We start from the raw sequence: 22,633 nt of genomic DNA on the forward strand, positions 1-22,633 counted from the left end.
TTCATCGACTGAGCTGCTGCGCCTGGTGGTCTTTGCTAAAGTGCAGATTAAATCAGCCAGCAGCACATATTTTTTTTTTCCCCAGTAAGATTTTCTGTTGGTTACATTAGAGAGGTAAACTAATCCTACTGGGCTGCTTGTAAACAAATGGATCCACTTACATGCAGCCAAGCTCAAAACTGAGATCACTTTTTCCAGATTCTCCACACAGTCAGCACAAGAGCAACTTGTGAAGACCAAACTTTTCGTTGCTTTGACAATCGATTAATCGTTGCAGCTCTGCAAACCGTGCCGAAGGCAATTAAATTCTCATTAGTTATTACAATCACTATAGTTTTACTCTTTTTTTTCTGGTGATCTCATCTCATGAAACTAGATGTTGTCGCATCCTCTTCAGTTCAGTCACACACACACACACACACACACACACACACACACTCACACACACACACACACACATACAGTATTTAAGTGTCGTCTTGTCTCAGTTTTGCATCATCCCTGGTGACCTCTGTGTGTGTGTGTGTGTGTGTGTGTGTGTGTGTGTGTGTGTGTGTGTGTGTGTGTGTGTGTGTGTGTGTGTGTGTGTGTGTGTGTGTGTGTGTGTGTGTGTGTGTGTGAGAGAGAGAAGGGGGTAGACTATAAACACACACACACACACACTGAGGAGGCCAGCCTGGGATTGTCTCTGTGATGAAACCAGCAGTAATGTCTGCTGTTGGCATGACGACTCCATCCACTGTGACATGACTGTGTGTATGTGTGTGTTTGTTTTTAGGGGGCTCTGACCTTTGACCTCTTCACTGTATTTGTTCAAGAAAGAACTGGAATTTGTTATAGAGTCCCGAAAGAATTCTCAAAATATTATTTTTTAAATAATATTGACATTATGATAAAATAACCAGCTCTAACAAACAGCAGTGAGTCTTTAAGAGCAACTGGTGATGATCCAGTTTTGTTTCCAGTCCCTGGTTAATCTCCAGGGACTGGAAAGAAAATAAATTGCTCCATTTATGTCCCAGTGAATATTTATTACTCATTCATTTATTACAGGAAACTTTATTCTTCATTTATTTGCTAAATTCTATGTTTGTTTGACATTGTTTTTAGCAGCATGTTTTAACATATTATTGCTTTGGTTGGTCGACTTTTTGATTTGGAATCAAATTAATTATTTGGTTAAAACTTTTTTTGTCATTCTGAGTTGGTTTTTTTTTCGTATTTTATGTTTTTTTTTAAGTTATTTGTTCTGACCACCTGTCAGAAATCAAAGAGAGGAAGAAGATTTTACACATTTATCTCAGTTATGAACTGTAACAGCTCACACTACTTCTGGAAGGAGCAGGACGTATTTATTTAAACTTTTACAGCAATACAACAGTATAAAAATACTCCGTAACAGGTGAGAGTCCCATGTTCAAAATCCTACTTGAGTTGTAGTACTGAAATTTTATCTATAAAATGTATTTTTAAAAAGTCAAATTACTTGTTCTGTAGTAAAACGTTGCCTGTGACTGATATTATTAAACATGACATTGTCTCTATTGTTAATACTGATTTATCAGTGTGAAGGCAGCATGTTACTGTAGGTGTTTAAGGCTGAGCTATATTTTTAAATACTTTATACACTCACCGAGCACATTTTTAAGATCACAACAGTGATACTGGCTATTTCCTCCCATTGCTCTCAAAACAGCCTCGGTTCTTCGTAACATTGATTCCACAAGATGTTGGAAGCATTTTCCTGAGATTCTGGTCCATGTTGACATGATTGCATCACACGGTGAACATCCGTGCTGTCAATCTCCCGTTCTACCAGAAATCCAGATTCTTTAGACCAGGCCAGTCCATCCGTACAGCTGCTGCTCACTGGATGGTTTTTGTTTTTTGCACCATTGGGAGTTAAACTCCAGAGACTGCTTTAGAAAAACTCAAACCAGTCCAGATGACATTTTTTCCTCATTCTGATGTTTGATGTGAACATTTATCTGCATGTTTCTGTGCATTGCACTGCTGCCAGGTGATTGGCTGATTGGATAATTGCATGAATGAGCAGGTGAACGGATGTGAAATGCTGCTAGTTTTGTCCATGGTCACAAGATAAATCCAAGGGGTTGTGAGATGATTAATGTGAGAAAAAAAATTATATAGAAATAAGGTGAACAATGAAAATATGTTTCCTTCTTTTTAAAAAAAAAAAATTTGTTGCTTTTTGTGGACTAATGGAAAACTTTTCCTCTTCTCAGCCTCCTCCAGTTTGGGGCCAGCCTTCTGTTTTCTTCACGTAGTGGAGGATTTATGAATCAAACAAACCACCCTCTGAGGCTCGTCTTCACCACTGCCTCCCCAGGTATGTTGCATCAGCAGCTAATTAAGAGTCTGACTTCCCCCCCATGAGACCCTTAAATCTCTCCCTCATTTACCCAAATGAAACACCAATCATAACAACAGAGAGCGGGACCTGATGTTTATTTTCATGAGTGTGGTGAAAGTTCTCCTTTAGTGTTTCTCTGTTGAGGATGTTGTGTGTGTGTGAGAGAGAGAGAGAAAGTTAACACAGAAAACCATGAGTGAGGCCGTATCAATCCATCATAGAAATACAACCAGTGATTATTTTTATTTTCATTAAATTATTAGTTCACCATCAACGAAAACTGGGAGCAAGTGAGACATAAATATTCACATTAAAGAAACTGAACAGTGAATTTTTAGCATTTGTGCTGAAAAACAACTCAAGCAGTTTATCAGTTATCTAAATTGTAACATTAATTTTCTGTCAATCAGCTAATCAACTGATCAACTAATCATTTCATCTCTGCCATGAGTTCTGGGTGTCAACAGGGGCCCAGCAACTAATGCTTGGACCAGTGGCCCCCAAGGAGGTTAATTGGGCCATAAAAAAATATTATGTCTTTTTAATGCATTTTCTTTTTTCATTCTCATATATAAGTTTATTGATTCAGTAAATGTTATTGCAAAGATTGATGAATTTGGATTTGGTTTGTTACAATTATCTGCCACGTGGAAATAAGAGACCGCCTTAAAAAAAAAAAGTCATGTGGAAGGCCAAATTTGACAGTGTATGCAAAGCATATCCACCTTTGTTTTTAGCAAACCCTGCACATATTGTGCATAAACTGTTAATATCAATACTGTCAACCTGTTACCAGATACCCTCATTTTTGTGGATGAGCCTGAAAATAATGTAAAAATAATGAGGTTAACCTTGACAGACCAAACACAGCTGAACCAGAGCCATGTTTTTGAAATTGATTGAAATTTCCCGTCAGTTTTCTTGACATGATGCTCTGAGAGCAGGGAAAGTTTGACATTTTTAATTAAAAATGACAATTAAATAATTGTCAAAATACTTATAGCTTCAAATTCTGTTGATTGAATCCCTGCAGAGCTTTAACCTGTAAAAATAAATCATATGCAGTGACTAGTAAATAAATGCAGTGGATTGTTTCCCTCTGAAATATAAAATAAAGTGACTGCAAGTGTAAAGTCCCATAAACTGGAAATAAGTCGAGTACAAGGACCTAAGACTTGTCCTCCCTGATTGTTGTGTTAGAGCTGACACTCTGACTTCTAAATGTTCAGGTAATTTAAATTAAAAAAAAAAAAAAAAAAAACAACTACAGCTGAAGTTTAATTAATGCAGAAAATAAATAATGAATAAAATCTTTGTGTCAAAATGTTCTAGATGAGAAAAATGTTACAGATTTCACATCAAGAGGAAAGAATATAAACTATGACAGTAAAAACCTAAACAATGTAAACATAGAAAAAACATCAAATATTAATTCTTACTTTAATTCTCAACTCTGTGTGTGTGTGTATTTGTGTGTATGAGTGTGTGTGCGTGTCCACGGTTTCATTGCTCTCCTGTGCAACCATCAAATGCAACTTGAGGCAATACCCTACACACTCACACACACACACACACACTCGCCCATCTCCGACTGAAACAAACAAAACAAACAAACACACACTCTCCCTCCATCACCATCCGGCTGCTTTCTGCCGTAACGAGGTGCAATCAACACGCAACGCTGACCAACACACACACACACACACACAGACACACACACACACACACACAGAGGCTGGTTGAAGGATGAAGTCAGCCTCTGATTGCAGAAGAGTTACAGGGTGTTGACTTGTTCCTGTGTGTGTTGTGTGTTGTGTGTTGTGTGTTGTGTGTTGTGTGTGTGTGTGTGTGTGTGTGTGTGTGTGTGTGTGTGTGTGTGTGTGTGTGTGTGTGTGTGTGTGTGTGTTGACCTCATACCGATGTCATATCTATAGCAGTTGCATTAATAGCAGCAGCCTTCACGTCCACAAACATTAAAGTTTTTAATAACTCAAAGGAAATTAAACAGATTTTTTTCTCTCTGTTCTTTTTTCTGATATAAATGAATAAAGTTGCAAATAAAACTGATAATGAATCAAGCTAAATATATATACACAGAGTCTTCCTGAAGACACTGAAACTAAAATTTAATGCTCAGTATTTGTTTTACTAATTAAGGATAAGAGACAATATAACTGAACAGTTAACTGATTAGTATTATTATTTGCTAGTTAAAGAAAAGTTTGTTTTACTGATATTATTTTGTGTATGCTCAAAATATTTTCAGTGACCTCGCAATCTGTAAAAATAAATACATGAAATACAGAAATACCAAGCACATGTTTTCTGTCTTCACTGTTTCTGCCTGAAACTCAGTTAAATCTACACACAGCAAGATTTTTCTTCAGGCAGTTGATGGTAAATGCTATTTTAGAGTTTTTAGCCACCAGTTAATTCCAGTTAACGTCCACAGGCAAGTTGACTTTAACTGGAAAACACTGAAAATCCTCCATCACCGTTACATCTGAGCTCACTTTCATTTTACAAACTCTATGTGATCTGTTGTTGCTGTCAGCTGATGACAGAAAATGTCAGTTGTTTCTACCAGTAGTTATGATACTGCATCATTATCTGATTACTTATAAAATAAACACAATTTTATGTCCTTAAAAATTTGTCATTTAGTACTTTGACATTTCTCTACACAGAGACACACACAGATGTGCATTTATTAGCATAATAGATGGAGGTCATGAGAAAGCAGCGTTTCGACGGGCAGCTGCATCAAACTATTTCCAGCAGATATGATCAGTTTTAAATTAAGCTGCATGTAGGAGCTGATTATTAACACAAAGCCAGTGAGGCGTGAGAAAACACTTCAGCAGCATTTGTTGAAGGTTTAGAGTCAGAGGAAGTTTGTGCTCTGAATTATTGATGAATAACTATTAATCAGATTTCTGTACTGAAACCACTCGTGTTTGTGTGTGTGTGTATACATGCAGGCCATTGGGATCTGGAGAATGTCAGAATGATGCAATGCACACACAATCACCAATAACACACACACTCAGAGAGTTTGGTGATGAATCAGTGGAGCGTTCCTGTTTCAGACTCAAACAGTGAAGAACTGACTCAGAACCCGTTTGTCAAACTCTGCAGTGACGTCAGGAGTGAGTTGATTTATTTTCATCAGATGAGCTCTATTCTGCTGCTGAGTTTAAGGAAGCATCTGTGTGATTATTGATCACAGTCAGTTTTTTTTTTTTTCCCTGTCGCCAGTGTGACTCGACAGGACAGAATGATGTGTGAAGCAGAGCAATTTCCTGCCACCAGAGGGAGACAAACACCAGCAGCTCCTCAGATCTGTTCTGTTTGATTTCTCTTTCTCTGTCATTGGTTTTCTTACCGTTTTAGTTTATAATGACATGTTGAAGAATTTGAAAAATTTAACAATAGGAGTTTTTGAATTTATCTATATTTTTGTCTCCATTTACTTCAGTTTCTTCACAGTAAAAGCATCCTTACACACGTTTGGGTGTCCAACAATATTTAAAAATTCAAATACAGACAAGTTTTTTTTTTAAACTAACTGCCACAAAAATGTCTCCACGGTTTCTCCCATTTCCTGTTGTGTTTTTGTCTTTTGCTTATTCTTCAGAATCCAAACAAATAACAGCAGTTTTGGGGTTTTGTTTTGTTTGTTTTTTTTTTCAAAATAAGTGCACACATTGAGGGGAGTAAAAAGCTTATCTGCAGAGGATTTCAGTCAGTGTCCAGAGACAGCCCTGGCCTTGTTGAAACTGTAATGAAACCCTGTGGTGTTCTCTGTAGTGCAGTCAGAGGCGAGCTGGCATCTTGTGGCCGTGAGCTGATGGTCACAAGTCATCTGCAGATATAACTCTGTGTGTGAATTTTGTAAGGAGCTGCAGGCGCCTCAGTGAGGAGTGTGAGGTGTATTATTTTTAGGAAGGATGAGGGGTGTGTGAACAGAGCAGGCGCACAGAGCCCTGTGGTCCTGCGGGGAAACATGAATTTCCAGTTCACAATCTTCTTAATGTGTAACTTCCCAAAAAATCCAGTTGTTTGAGTTCATAAATATTTATACAATGTCAGTATAAGTCAGTCGGTATAATGATCGACGACAAAATCCACATTGTTTTGTGAAAAAAAATACATTTCACACTTCAGCTGACGTTAACATGAGACTTCATCAGTTTGACGTAGTCACAGCAAGTGGACATCTACCGAGGTCTTTTTAGCACGAAATCCCCTTTATGTGTGTCCCTGGACAACGTCTGCTGTGACAGTAACAAAAGGAGGACATTTCATGCTAAAGGGGCTGTAATTTTGAAAGATGTCCGTTTGAACTGAATAATTCAGACCTCTGAAGTCTCGTATTAAGTTGAGATAAACTTCTGAAGACACTTTTGTACAGTGGGAAGAAAGCTTAATGAAGACATGTTGTTAATTTAGTTATACTGAATTGACAATGTTGTTGTCATAGACGACATCTTTGTCTTTGTTTTCCACCAAAATATCTGATCTTACAGTACAGTAGAAAATGATCTCTTATAACATCCAGTATGAGCAAATTCACACAACTTCCTGTACTGGCTCTGACCACTGGGCACTTCGGTGTCCTCTGGGTTGCCAGGTCTGTCCCTGCCCACCTCTCTGAGTGACCAGCCTCTCTGTCACATGGTTCACAGCACTGTCTCACTTATTAAGTGTCGGTTGTCCACATGACACACACACACCTTGATCATCCGTGAAACAATTTGGGTGAAATGGGAATTTTGTGTCTCGCCGCCATATTTTGACACCTGATCTTTGACCCATCCCTCTACACGTGCGCGCACACGCACACACACACACACACACACACACACACACACACACACACACACACACACACACACACACACACACACACACACACACACAATCAGACATTGTCTCATTTGATGATTCTTTGTTTTCCTGTAGTATTTTTTTTTATGCAGAAATGATTTCATGTATTTCTGGGGCTCCTTCAAATCCAATCAGTGACAACCTGCTGCTCATTAACAAAACACATGAGGAATGAAAACACACACGTGTGACCATTAAGTTACACAAGACACAGTCTGTCTTTAATTCTGCTGAAGATTTTTCTCTTTAGCGCAGGACAAGAAACACTGTTCTCTTAAAACTAAATAACGAGATGTGATCTAATTTCAAAGTAAATAAAGATTAGTTACTGTAGGATGTTAACATTTTAAATCATAACAATATCTTGAGAGCTTCTGATTAAAGATTTATTTCAGTTCTCTGACACGACTACCAGGTATGTTCTCCCTCTGTTCCTGCTTTGTCATTCAGACGCGACACTGACCGAAAATATACAAACTGCTTGTGTCATGACGCTCGACGGAGACACAAACTCAGAAACAAAATAAAACCCTCCTTCTTCCATCAGTTTGCAGACAGTCTGAGTCAGCTCACCGAGAATCTGAACTATTCTCTGACGTGTTCAGGATTTTACACACTCACTTTGTTTTTAGAGGCACACGTCAGTCTGTGGAGGGTTTGACCGTTTGTCCTACTTACACAGACAAACCCTATCACCATGTCATCAAGAGAAATAAGAGACAGAGCAATAAATCTGTGAAATGATACTAATACTAAAATAACAATACACACACGCTAAACCATAACTTCTACTAAATATATTGGTTTTATGATCTGGACTAAAGATTGTTGACACCCTGCAGGTCTTGAAAAGCCTTAAAAAGCAGTGAATTCAGTTCCCTAAAGAAAAGGTCTTGAATATGAAATAGTTTCGACTGTCTTTACATTTTAACTGAACTCTGACTCTGACTCTGACTCTGTGAAGAAATAATAACCGTTAATTCACACAGTGGCACCCTGACCCCTCGGGCCCCTCGGTTTGTGACCTGTTGAGTCATTCATGCATAGATCCAGGTCAAGTTAATTAATTGTTTTGCTAGAAATACTAGGAATAAATTCATGTACTTAATAAATAACCATAGGTCTTATTGTTAGTTTTCTTTCATTCTTCGACCAGTATGAAGGTGCAAAAGGTGCAGAATTATATTCTAGTTCATATTAAAAATTGTCTTAGAAAGTCTCAAATTTACATTTGGGCATGAAATGTTTATAATCTGCGCAGAACATGTTGTCATTTCTGCACAGTTTAAACAGCATCATTGCTCTCATCAGTGTTTTACCAGTGTTACCAACGTAGTGTACTGTGTTAGCATGAACCAAACTGGTGTTCTGACTTGATGATGGGGGGGAAAAGTCAAGGGATCACCAGATTCATTGGGATTCATCCTCTGTGGACCATGAATCTCTGCACAAAATTGAATGGTAATTTGTCTAATAATCGTGGTGGAATGAGAGACTGATGTTGCCATCCATACAGCCACGCTGTTCACATAGCTAAAATAAATCTTGTGTCCCAGATAATATATCAGTTATGTTCCACTATCACTGACGTCTGATAGGTCACCATTACGCTGATATCATGTAGTCTGATCTCTCCATTAGATTGTTTTTAAACCATAGTTTGACCTTTTTCAAAGCAGAGCCCCCTGGTGACAGATATTTACAACCGATAGTTTTACTGTGTTGTGTGAAATATACCTGTTGCACGTTTTCTGGCCTCACGGAGGTGAAGCAGCAGGAGAAAAGGATGAGCAGGACAGGGCCAACGTCTTATAGGTTACATAGGTCCAAGAATGCTAAATATCTGAATGACATTTTAATGGACAAGGTCACATTTTTCACATTTTCACGGAGGTGAAGGAACGCAGTAATGCTGAGCGTTCAGCTGAGCATTAAACACGCAGAGGCAGCAGCTTCCCGAACAGAGAGCAGCAGTGGAAACTAAAACTGGAATATATCAGTAAATTCAACATGTGATGGCAAAGCTTGGAGTCAGATGACACAAATTTATCTGTTAAACACTTGGACAGAAAAAAAAAAAAGGATTATTTACTTTCTGTTAAGAGATAATTCCAGATCCAGCAAATCCTTAATTTAAACAGAATTCAGTGATGTGTTAGAAAATTGGAAAAATCTGATCTACACATTTCACATATGGCATCTAATTCAGAATGGCTAAAAGATGAAAAGTTTACATGTCTGCTTTCATGACTGATGCCCCGTCAGATTGTGTTGAGTCACAGTGGGGCTTTGAGCTGAATGCTCATGTCAGCATGCTACAATGCTTAATAACTGGTAATGTAAATTACTGAAAAGTTAGTTTCCACCGTCTTACACCACGTCTACACAGAAGGTGTAGTGTGAGCAGCATGTTAGAGCAGCAGCAGCAGCAGCAGTGCTGGTGGTAACACTTGAAGGGATCAGCAAAGTTATTACAATTTATCCTGACAGGGATATGAATATTTGTTCCAAATTACAGGCCAGTCCATCCAATAGCTGTAATTCACTAAATGATAAAAAAAAAAAAAACGTGTTTTTCTATTACAGGCTCATTTTGTAGGAATCTATATATATGCAAATAAGCCTGATACAAAATTAGAATTTCTCTTCAGTATAACCTGACATCTGTCTGCCTGTGTGCCTCTAACCACCAGCTGTGTTCTGTTCATTAACCTGCTAACCAGCTTCCATGTGGCTCCGTAAATAACACACATATACACACACACAGTGGCACGAGTCACACTAAAACACAAGACACTGAATAAAGACCACAGACAGAGACCGATCAATCTGTTTTATTTTCAGAGAGGAGTACATCATTGTCACATTCAGTAGATATAAGTTCTCATGTGACAATGATGTCCTGTCTGAAAATAAAAAGATTCATTTGTAAATCTGTTTTTCATTTATCTTAGTAGTTCAGACCAATTTTTGTAGTTTTATTCTTTCAACGAGTGGACTTCAGGTTTCTTTCTGGTCCAGAAATCTATTTGTCCTGAAGTATAAAACCTTAAAAATCAGCTCTGTGCAGGTGGTAGTACTGGTTCGGGTTTTCATTTTGATGGACACTGTGACCTGACGCCAAAGAGAGGTCAGTGAAAGCTCACTTCCTGTCAGCTTTCGTGGTCCGTCCGGTTCCAAATCAGCTCTGGTCCTTGTCAATCAGACCCACATGAGCTTCATTAGCAGCAGCTGATCAGAGCAGCAGCCGGGGAACATGTGAGGTGTGTTAGTGGTCATGAGACACAACGTGACTGCTCGTTAGACTGTTACATCTCAGCTCTGATTGGTTAAATCCAGCTCAGAATCTGAGTCTGGACCTGATGCAGTGACCGAGGTCCAGGTGGATAAATTTATCTTCAACGGTTTAGAAGCATCTTCAACTGTGCAGTAGTACATAAGAATTAGACAAATGTAAATGTGCTACGCTGATTTGTGTTTGTTACAAGCAAAATATGAATCGCTAGCTAGCTAGCTAATACTAAAAACAAGTTTGATTTCCCAAAGTAGCCCAACGGAGAACCCCGTAAAACACGTATTACGTATTGACGTATTAAACAAAGATATTGCAAGTTATAAAATGTAAGTAATGAGCTTTCGAGATACTGGTAGGCAGATTCTGTTGCCATTGGACAGAGCCACCCTGTTTCCAGTCATTATGCTAAGCTAAGCTAAGCTAACAGGCTGCTGGCTGTAGCCTTATATTTACCCTATAGACATGAGAGTTGTATAGATTCTCTCATTCAACTAGAAATTGAATGTCAAACTATGGCTTTAAAGCTGTTATAGTTTATATTTTTACAGTGGTTTCATGCCACCTAATGGCATCTCGAAAGGGGTCACTCATCGTGACGAACCTGCGACTGACAAACCTTCAGGTGAACGTTCGGAGCATTTGGCAAACGAAAGAGCCAGATGTTTCGCTCAGAAGTTGGCAGAGACCAAAAACGATAAAAGACGAATGAAAAATGAACTTACGTTCGTGAGGTGCTCGGAGACACGACTCCAAATGAATGATGGTGTTGCTCTGTAGCTGCTGTACAATTAATGTAATATTTAAATTAATGCTAAGTAGAAGCTGACTTTTCTGGGTTTGGAATCAAACAGCAAGAAACTGCATTTTTTTAATGTCTGTGATTCTCCTCAAATTCCCTCAGATTGTTCAGCCTTAATGTCACATCATAGAAAAAGAAAAGATCATTGTATAGGATAATGATCTACTCGCAGGCTAATGTCAGTGTTGCCTGAACGAATTATTGAGTGACCTGAAATAACGGTTAATCAGACTATGACACAGCTTTGTGTTCTTATGCCTCTGTTTGTCCGTGTTTATTTTGTCAGCACGTTCATATTATGGCTGTAATGAACACCGCAGTCTATGTGTGCATGGAAATATTTCCCCCCAACTGTATGTGCATGTACAGTATATGCAGCTGAAGTCTGACTGCATCAGTGTGTGTCTTGAGGTCACAACCCAGTCACAGCTGATTGTGATTGTGTGCGTGTGGGTGGGTGTGCTGAGCCTCAGGATCAGAGTTAGCGTGAATTAACACTGAAGTAAAATCACGTTACTGTCAGCCAGACCCTGCTTACGCAACCACAAAAAAATAAAAAAATAAATAGAAATCCCAGAATCCTTTTTAGATCGGAATCCCAATACACACGCACATTTCTACAACACTGTGGCTCCATTGGCTGCTGCTGATGAATGGACGGGTTGTTGACCAATCAGGAGCATGTGACCGGTGAATATCTAGGCCGATCAGCATCAGCTGGTCGCACTTTGACTGTTCCTCCATCACATACACACACTTATACACACATACACACAGTTAGTTACCAACATACACACATCAGTTCTGCATAGGTTCACCATCATCATCATCCTCCTTATCAGTCCTCTGTAATCCATCCATCATGCACAGCAAAGAACAGATCAGGTAAGAAAACAGCTATTTTTCATGCTTTCCATTACTTCTGTCTTTTTATAACAAATATATGTTTTATTGTTGTGTTGTTGTGTTAGTGTTTCACAAGAAACAAAACCGAAGATAAAAGGAGCATTTGAAAAATCATTATAATAGTTACTTTCTGCTTTCCTGACCCATTAATCAGCCTGTGACCCCTCAGATTTATCTTTGTTGGGTTGCAGACCCCAGGATTTGACTGACCTTCTGTAGTTGTATGAATGTATGAATGTATGGTTCCCACTGGGCATTTACATGTCGGTCCAGTGAATGAAAATAATATTATACTATGGTCTATACTATAGGTATTTTACAGGAAAGGGGAAATAAATTATAATACTAAATATTTCATGCCCATTCTGCAGATCTATACTTCATGATTCAAGCATTTTCACCCCCTGTAAACTCCCATTTCAAAATCTTCCTTTAATGATATCATCAGTGTTTGTCAACACAGAAACTCAGGAGTCTCCCAAATAATTGAAGCACTCTGTTGGTTTATGTTTTAACCATCAGTTTATTCAGATTTATTTCAGCTGTTTCTTAGAGATCAGATAGCACTGAAAAACCATTGTAATGAACATTTTTGGTGCCTTTAGTGTCCCAATTTTATTTTTTAACTTACTGGTTTTAATATGGCTGAACAACTTAGGGTTGTTTGACCTCTCATGTCATTATTATGTTGGTAAATAAAATGTTATCATCACCAGTAAAACAAACAAAAAAAAAAAAGAAAACAAATAAAAAACTCAAACTCAAACAACCACAAAAGTAGGACCCAGGTGTTAAAGCAGAATTTTCCCTTAAGTTATACAAACCCATAAAGTGGCTTGGTAGCTATCAAGAGCATGCTATTAGGACATCTTTATCATTAGCACCGCATCTCACATATTTTTGAAACTAACAGAATATGTGGTCATTGTTTAGTTTCCAGACAGATTTAATCAAAATCTTTCTAATGTGACTGGATGGCTCAAAAATGGGCATGAACTAGCAATAAGCACTGGCATGAATGAGCCAGAGTTTTAAAGATACAGAGCTCACTCATGTTGTCAGATCAGGAGGAGGATAACTGCTTTCTTTGAAAATGTAAACAAGGTAATAACTGATATCTGAACACACACCTTCTCCTGTGATTCTGATACTGCTAGATACCTTCTAGGTTAAAGTAAGTAATGTGGTTTTTCCTGAATTAGAAATCATGTTTTTTTGTTTTTATGTTAATTTGTTGGGCTATATAGTGGAGGACCTGGTCTGAAACTGAATCTTATGTGCATAAGTTAATTTCCATCTCATAAGAGATGGAACTAGATGCGAGATAGAGACTAGATGCGAAAGCCAACTGAGAACACGAGTCCACACCTGATCTGATAAACACCTGAGAATGATTAGACCTGTTTCAGAGTCACAAACAGATAGAGAACTGCTCCTAATTAGCAGATGAGGAAAGCAGTAGCAGTACATGTCACTTAATAATAAATTATTTATTAAATAGTCAATAATGCATTTCCCCCTCTCTCATTCTTGTCTGCAGTCATGACGAATATCAGAAGACAGCTGACTGGTTGTTGTCTCATACGAAGCACCGCCCCCAGGTGGCCATCATCTGTGGGTCCGGACTGGGCATGCTCGCTGACACACTCAAGTGTCAGGACTCCTTCGCTTATTCTGACATACCAGGCTTCCCTCAGAGCACAGGTACTCTGGATGTAAAGTTTTATTTCAGTATTAACAGTATTAATAATTTCATTACTGACTGACAAGCATCTTGATTATTCTAATTCAAAGCTGACAGTACAGAGTCATTTACCAGATATTTATTCACATGTACTGACTTCTAAACACAGATCACAGTAACATCTGTCTGCAAATCAAGGTTTATGATTAAGGATATTTTAAGTAATGTATAATTTACTGTTTTACCATCCATGTTTTCATATATATAAGTCCAGAGATTATTAATTTTCAATTAATCATCTGTGTTCAATTCAAAAACTGTTTGCTTTTGGTCTTCAACAGCACAAACTGTGTGTGTGTGTGTGTGTGTTGTATTTACTTTGGTTTCCAATATGTTTTATCTTTCCTAATTGATAATTTCATCTTTTTAATCGTAATTGTTTAGTTTACTTAACCTATTACGTACTTAATAGTAATAGTTCAGTTTTGTCTGGATTCTTTATAAATAAAGTTTAATATTGTTGTATTATTATTAAATCTGGGCACACACAGAACTGACAATACCAAAATTTCTGACCTGCCAGAAACCATCTGATCATCCAACAACCAGTTTGTTTATGTCATAATTGCTTATTCATCCTGATTCTGAAATTAATAGGAGGCGACCAACACGGGGTTAGAGTCAGGCTTAATTTGTACAGGGTCTGTCCAGCATCATCAGTAATATTTAAAGGATTAAACTAATTACATCAGGCATTTTCTGTGTTAATTATCATCACTGCACACTGTCTCACACCGTAACCCTGACTGTGCGTGTGTGTGTGTGTGTGTGTGTGTGTGTGTGTGTGTGTGTGTGTGTGTGTGTGTGTGTGTGTGTGTGTTGCAGTGCAGGGTCATGCAGGTCGACTGGTGTTCGGGGAACTGAAGGGGAAGACGTGTGTGTGCATGCAGGGTCGCTTCCACATGTATGAAGGACACTCACTCTGCAAGGTACAGACACACACACACACACACACACACACACACACTGAACTAACCCTTTCCTTGATTCCTAAACCTTTATTCCAAGTATGAACAATCTAACAGCCCTTTGAAGAAGTGAGAACGTGACAGTGTACTCACTTCATGAAAATTGTTCTCATTCTCAAGGAACTAAAACTCAGTTTTTGTATTTGGAAACAAAAACTATAAAACTGTGTTACGTTCACAAACCAACTTCTGATGACAGAAAAGTCATTTTCCCAGACTGCAAAACTGCCCATGAATGCACCATTTCAGAGTTTACCCACATTAAACTGACATAATAAATACATACAGAACAACAACCAATAGAAACAGATAAATTCTACGTACGAGAAACAGTAAACGCACACACACACACACACACACACACACACACACACACACACACACACACACACACACACACACACACACAGACATTTACAGTAAGCTGATAAAAGCAGCTTAGTCACGCAACCTTGGTACAACACACATATGACTTTAATCAGCAGCATGAGAGTGTGTGTGTGTGGGGGGGAGGGGGGGGGGGGGCGGTGAACCCAGCTCAGGTCATGCATGGGTTTGGTCACATGCAGCCTTTTAGCAGACTGTTCAATGTTGCTATTGTTTCCTTGCATATAACACACACAGCACACACAAGCACAGACACACTCCCACTGAGAATCCCTGATTGTCCTCTGTGTGGCAGTAGTGCATTTTTGGGGACTATTTTCAGCTGTGGATTAATCCACGTTTGTATGTGGGACTGAGTCAAAATAAACTACATAAATTATGTATGTTCATGGTAACGAGCATGGTAAGGAACATGCCACTCACTTGCCCATTGAGTTGTGTTTTTAATACTTTTTGACAACAATGAAGATCTATGGCACAGAGGAACAAGATATCAGGCTGTGGATACACACAATAAACTTATTAGTAGATCAGATTACTGTTGGTTTTGGTCTGCAGATGGGATTTTGTTGTTGGGGGGGGGATGTAGAGTATCAGCAGACTAATACTCCCACTGTCTGTTCGTCTGCCAGACGACGTTTCCAATTCGAGTCTTCAAGCTGCTGGGGGTGGAGACTCTGATTGTGACGAATGCTGCCGGCTCATTGGCTGACGGCCTCCAGCCTGGTGACATCATGGTCCTCAAAGACCACGTTAACTTCCCCGGACTGGTCGGTCTGAACCCGCTGAGTGGACCCAACGACGAGAAGTAAGACAGATACACACCTGGTTGTGTGTCGTTTGTGTTGTTATCGCTGTTTCATATCTTTGTCTAATTCAATTGTTTTTCTGTTTTTAAATTCATTGTGTGACTACCTGTCACACTCACATTGTTTATCGTGATGATACTGTGATGTTAAATGCTTGTGTTTTAACTCTGTTGCTATGGCAACAAAGTATTGATGCGGCTGTTTTATTGTTGTTGACAGTTTTGTTTCAGTTGTTGATCGTTCTGTTCATTGTTTGTTGTTTACAGGTTCGGGCCTCGTTTCCCGGCTATGTCAGGTTGCTATGACAAAGGTCTGCGTTGCCTAGCAATGGAGATCGCCAAGCAGCAGGGCGTGGCCAACCTCATTCAGGAAGGCGTGTACGCCATGGTAGGAGGGCCAAACTTTGAAACCATTGCTGAGGCAAGACTACTGCATCGACTGGGGGTGGATGCTGTCGGTACGACACACACACACACACGCACACACACACACACACATACACAGACTTGTTTCACTATCCCCATGGGGTACACCCATTGATCTAATGCATTCCTGAGCCCCTTACTGTAACCTTAACCATCACCACGTATAAAAACAATCCAGTTTTCTCTGTGGTTGGATCAACCTGTTGTGGGTTCCCATAATGATGTTACCCCACCCCCTCCACCTGTCTTATGTGTTTCATTAACCTCAGGTGTTGTGTGTGTACAGGGATGAGTACGGCTCCTGAGGTCGTTGTGGCGACTCACTGCGGCCTGAGAGTCTTTGGCCTCTCTCTGATCACCAACAAGGTAAACACGCAGTTGATACACTGATCAATACAGTGATCGGTTGAATTGTGTAGTGATAGGTTGAATTAGAAAGTGACTGATCATCTGATCAATACAGTTGATATATTGGACATGCAGGGGTCAATCAGTCATATCATTGATTGACCCCTGCATGTCCATGCACGACTGATTGATTGATTGATTGACTTGTTTCAAGTGGAGAAGAGTTACAAGGAATCTGACAGTGTGATTAATTGAGTGACTGATTGATTGATTGATTGATTGATTGACCTGTATCAGGTGGTGAAGAACTCTGAGACAGTGTGATTGATTAATTTATTGACTTCTAATTGATCTGCATCAGGTGGTGAAGAGTTATGAGGACTCTGAGAGTGTGAACCATGAAGGCGTCCTGGAGGTCGGCCGATTGCGTTCTCACACTGTGCAACAGCTGGTCACTGAACTAATCAGCAGGATGGAGATAAATAACAATAACAACACCAATAATGCTGTCTGAACACACACACATACACAAATATTGTGTAAATATTTTATTATTGTATTTACAGCATTCTTTTGAGCTTCCTTTTGTTTTTGTTTATCTTTTTTTTATCTTTGCTGTGATAAAAAAAAACTTTATTTATATCACCATGGTGCCTAATAATTCTCTATCAGGGTAATGTAATGTCTGAATGTAAGTATTCATTTGTGATATTTTATTAATCCTAAAGATTAATATTACGATGATCGTGTTTTAATATAAAAAGATATGAGACAAAGATTTTGTTTTGTCTTTTCATGTACATTGTTCCTGTTGAACTATGGAATTTTATTTTATAAAAAAAAAAATCATTGACTTCTTGATCCATGTTAATCAGATTAAAATATGCTGCCAGACCTCATGTGTCCTGATCACTGGATTTTCACTGGAAAAGAAAAAGAACTGCTGTTACAATGAGTTTATAGACTGGAAACAGAATCAGCTGATAGTGTACTAAAGGGACTATAAACGCTGTATAATTTTCTGTGAGTGTGGAAAAGGTTAAGTTAATCTTTCTACTTGAAGATGCTGCTGGAGCAGAAGAGGTTTCCTGCCCTGACACAGACACAGAAACATTCCATGGCGATCATCTCAGTGGAGTTTAACCTCCAGACGATTCTTATTGGTTCAAGAGATTCCAACAGAGTAGAATGTTTTCTTTCAACTTTCTCAGACTAACAGAGGCTTTAACCTTTCTGTTCATCACTGAACAACAGACTGATTTTCTTCAAACGGCAGGATCCTAACAGGACAGGCAGGTATGTAAGACATACAAATCAATGTATGCTTGAAGAAGAATGTTTTACAATGACTGCTTGCTGTAAATGTCACTGTGACTTTGCATTAAATCGATGCTAAAGAAGTGCTGCTAGCATCCACTACAGGCTATAGTGTTCATTACAGTCACAATGTGAACAAACAACATCCTGATGATTTAGCCTCAGCAGTAGAGGAGTTTGTCCTCAGGGTGGTGCTGGAGGATTAAAATCTAAAGGGTTTGTCCTCTGGAGAGTAGGAATGAGATCAGAGACACTTAAATGGAAACCTCTCTGGTAGCTGTTGAGACGTCTCACCCTGAATCAAAATGCTGGACAGAGGAACTGATAGACTTTGCCTGTGTCGTTACTGATCAGAGGCAAAAGTAAAGTGTTAATCCACTGGGAAATCAGTCTTGCAACAAGGTCCATTTATTAGCTGTTCTGTCGTGTCACATGATCTTCCTCAGAACGTGGGGTTTTCTCACTCAAATATTAATTTTTTCCTAAACATTTATAGAGTTCTTATCCCTGGTGGTTTAAAAGTGAGGATCTAAGCTCCATCTGTTGAGGAAGACTGTGTGATACAATTGAAAGCTCCAGAACAGCTACCAATGGACCATGCAAAGATTACTTCCTCTACTGTTGTCTCCAAGTTTAAAAATAAACTCTTAACCTTAATGTTAATGTTAATTTTTTTCTTCCTAAAACAGGTGTGTTGTGTTGAGAAACAGGGAGCCATCACTGCCCCCTGCTGTTCACGTATCAGTGTCATGATGACCCAGGAGGTGAGCTTTGACCTCCTCTGTGTATCCCTGGCGATTCTGCTGCTGGTTCTGATTGTTCTGCTGCTTCTCTGCTGGATCCTCAGAAGCAGTAGAAACAGGTGAGAACAGACATCATCATCAGCATAAATGTTCATCAGCATCGATCGAAAGCTATTTTATTCACATTTAGCGAACAGAGGACCTTTTATTTGTCAGTGCTGATGTTTTCGATCTTGATGCTGTGCATTAAAAGGCATTTTCAATCCTGTGTTGTTTAGTCAGTTTGAATCCAGTTCGTTCGTTTGTTTACACTGATGTGAATGCACCAATCAAACAAAGGCCAAAACAACAGCACCAAGTCCCTTTAGAGCGAGTGGTCTCAAAGAACTTCATCTCGTTTCCCTGTTTTCTTCTACAGTGGTTTAATGGCACCTGGCTGGAGATCACCACCACCAGCTGTTCATCTCGATGCAGTTAACTCCTAATATTCACATAATGAATGTTATGGAATGAAATGTGCATTAATTCACGTTTTTTTTGCAGATTTTCTTGACATTTTGTCAAACTTTGCATTAAATTTGTGGTTCAGAGTTTTTTCTCTGTGGGTTCTGGCTCCTCAGAGACTTCACAGAGCTGAAGGTCTCAGCAGGACAACCTGCTCATGTCCTGACTATCAGAACAAAACAGGACCACTCCCATCAGCTGCTGGACCACCTGCTGGACAGGATCTTTCTCCAGGTGGAACCCGGATCAGAATCTGGAGTAGAACCTGAAGAGGAACCTGAAGGGGAACTGAAAGGAGACTGTGGATCTGATTCTGGATCAGATCCAGGTGTTTCAACAGCAGATTCTTTTCCCAGCAGAGGTAGGTTTCATTGAACCAAAACTTTTAAGATTTTCTCCTTTTAATTCTTATGCAGTATTTGTTATACAGACTCTAAAAATAAACACAGATCATTAACATATCAATGTCCAAATGTGACAAAAATCAACTGAATGGCACAAAAAGAAATAAAACCAGAGAAGATAATTTTTTTTTTTTTTTTGACGATTTTAAAGTATCTGTGTTGTTTCTGTCCTGCAGCAGTCAAAACTCTTCAGAACGCACTGGGGAAATGGATCGTTGTTTCAAATCCTCCACCAGGTGAGAAAAAACATGACAAACATTTTTACATAAACCCAAAAATTAAATACATACTGATAGACAAGCGACATATTTAATGTAAAATCCAGCTTTAATACTGTGTTTAATTCACATGATTTTCATTGTTATTGTTAGAATTTCCCTTGTTTCTTCCCTTTTTTCAATTGTGTTGAAACATAATTTTATGATAAATATCAGTGTAACTAAAACAAATGTATAAAAAAACAGCTTATTACTTTCTGCTGTTTTATTTAAAGTTTTATTTATTGTGCTATTGTTTTGAAATTGTTTTATTTTTTGTAAAGTATTAGTGAGTTAACATAATCAATTTTACATTGATGTACACTCTTCCAGCCACTCCTGCTCCTTCTCCCCCTCGTTCCCCTCCTGCTGCTCAGGATCAAACCAAAGATCTCTGTTCTCAGAGCTCGGATGTATCCCAGTATGACTCGCCCTCCACTGAGGGTGCTTCCTGCAGTGCATACTGGAAGGAGAACGAGCAACATGATGAGTCACAACTTTAGAGAGAAATAAATGAGCACTTCCTGTGAGGATAAAGGGCTTTTATTTTAATATAAACAGCATCTAATTACATACAAAGCAACTTCTGACAGATGAAATTGTCAGATAAGGTTCATAAAATACTGATTATTCCGTGAAGTTGTTAAACTCTCTGCTGGAAAACCTCAAAAACATTGTTTTCTGTGACAGGTGATCATAATTTCAAATATCAGCCACTTTTATACACTAATGTAGCATTAATGAAAGTTATATAAGGTGCTACTTTCTTCCGTGTACAATTGCCCGCAGCTTCCAGTTTTCTGGTTTGACACTTTGTGGTTTACGTTTAGATCAGTGACCAAAATTAAACCATGTCAGTTCCACTGATATTGTAAATGATTATTATTTACTATTGAGAAAACGAATATGCCATTAAACCCAGCTGTTGGTTTCACTGCAGCAGTGAAATGTTGCATTTCCTCCCGTGACCACAAGAGGGCAACAGGAGTCCATTCACTACAATAACTATGCATAGGTCTACTAGTGCCATATAGTTCTTCTGGAAATATTATTTAAATATTATTCACATACAGCACTTGAGCTGTATGTTTAATAGAATAGTTAGATATCACTAAAAATAAAATTTGACTACAGTTGCTCAGACTCCACCTAAATTTATTTATTTATTTGTTACTTTAAAAAAAACTTTTTGAACAAAGCAGAAGAGAAGTATAGCTCACCACAGGTCTGCATACACAGTAAACACATAGCAGTCATACCTTTACAAATTATAGTAGAAACAGTATAAATTAAAAGAACAAAAACATGAAATGAGCTTCATAATGTCTTAAGAAGTTTAATGTGGTTTACTGTGACAGGTGCTGTGAAAGATTCATTCAAGTTTTTCACGACAATCGAGAAAAGTTTAAATTTAGAACAATGTTTTTCATTGTTAATTTATGGATGTGACAGTTCTCAAAAAGCAAAGAGATTCAGTAAAGCTTTATTGTATCTGATCAGGTGCCATTCAGAGATACAAAAACAAAAATGGAAAAGAACCAAAATACACAAAGTGAAAAAACAATATGTTAATAACAAATATACAAACTGCTGTATTAGGTTTTATACAGGATCATACACCAAGCACTTTGTTGGGAACACCTGTACACTTTCTTATTTACGTAATTCTCAGCAGTGCAATGTGTAAATTTATGTAGACACAGATGAGGAGCTTCAGTTAAAGTTGCTATATGTAAGAATTTATGGCAGTTTTTTGGTTATTTGTATTGCCAATATGTGAACAGATTTTAATGTATTTTAAAAAAAAGAAATGAGACCATCCCCAGCTTTCTCATTTGCCTATGACAGCCTGCAGACTGATTTCAATGTAAAAGACTCGGGACTGATTTTCCAGGAAAAATCCAAAGGATGTGATGTTTATGCTGTCCCCCGAGCGCCTTGCCTCAGTGCCTCTCTTCTGCTCCCCTACAGCACCAACAGTGTGCAACACTGGCTAATGTTAATTAGTAGGTCAATTAACTACCAGCTACAGTTATTATTTCAATCAGCAGCAGTAACAGGTTGCAGGGTAGAAAAAGTTTGTCTACTTCTGTCTGAAATCAGGGACTCATTGTTTCAAAGTAAGAGCTTCAATGCATATTTGCTCTGCAGGAACTTAAGGCTGCAGGGCTCAGTGAACAGTCAGTTATTCTAATGATAATATGAACAGGCAAAAACAAAACCATGTATTGAGAGCAATGAATTCATTTTCTGTAGCAACTGAAGTCAAACTGCAACTGCAGAGGTAATGATAAAGGGGTTGATCATCAGTGAGTAGCTTCTGTGCTTGTAACTGAAAGGATCAGTATTTCAGGTTTACTGAATTGGATTAGGTGATGGAGGAGGAAATTCTCTGAAAGCCAGTCCCAGCTGACATTGGGTGAGAGGCAGGGTACACCCTGGACAGGAGGAGGAAACTCCCCC

General features: G+C 38.6%; 1 protein-coding gene across 1 annotated transcript; it reads left to right on the plus strand.

Moving 5' to 3' along the window:
• The first annotated feature begins 12,220 nt into the window (after positions 1-12,220).
• On the plus strand, positions 12,221-17,687 carry pnp4a (purine nucleoside phosphorylase 4a). The gene is made up of 7 exons (XM_041034381.1): positions 12,221-12,243; positions 13,805-13,968; positions 14,834-14,937; positions 15,996-16,171; positions 16,439-16,629; positions 16,884-16,963; positions 17,307-17,687. Exons 1-7 carry the CDS (start codon positions 12,221-12,223, stop codon positions 17,457-17,459), a joined length of 891 nt encoding a protein of 296 aa, XP_040890315.1. The 3' UTR covers positions 17,460-17,687.
• The last annotated feature ends 4,946 nt before the right edge of the window (positions 17,688-22,633 follow it).

This window comes from Toxotes jaculatrix, chromosome 3 (genome assembly GCF_017976425.1).
Source record: "Toxotes jaculatrix isolate fToxJac2 chromosome 3, fToxJac2.pri, whole genome shotgun sequence".
NCBI lineage: Eukaryota > Metazoa > Chordata > Actinopteri > Toxotidae > Toxotes > Toxotes jaculatrix.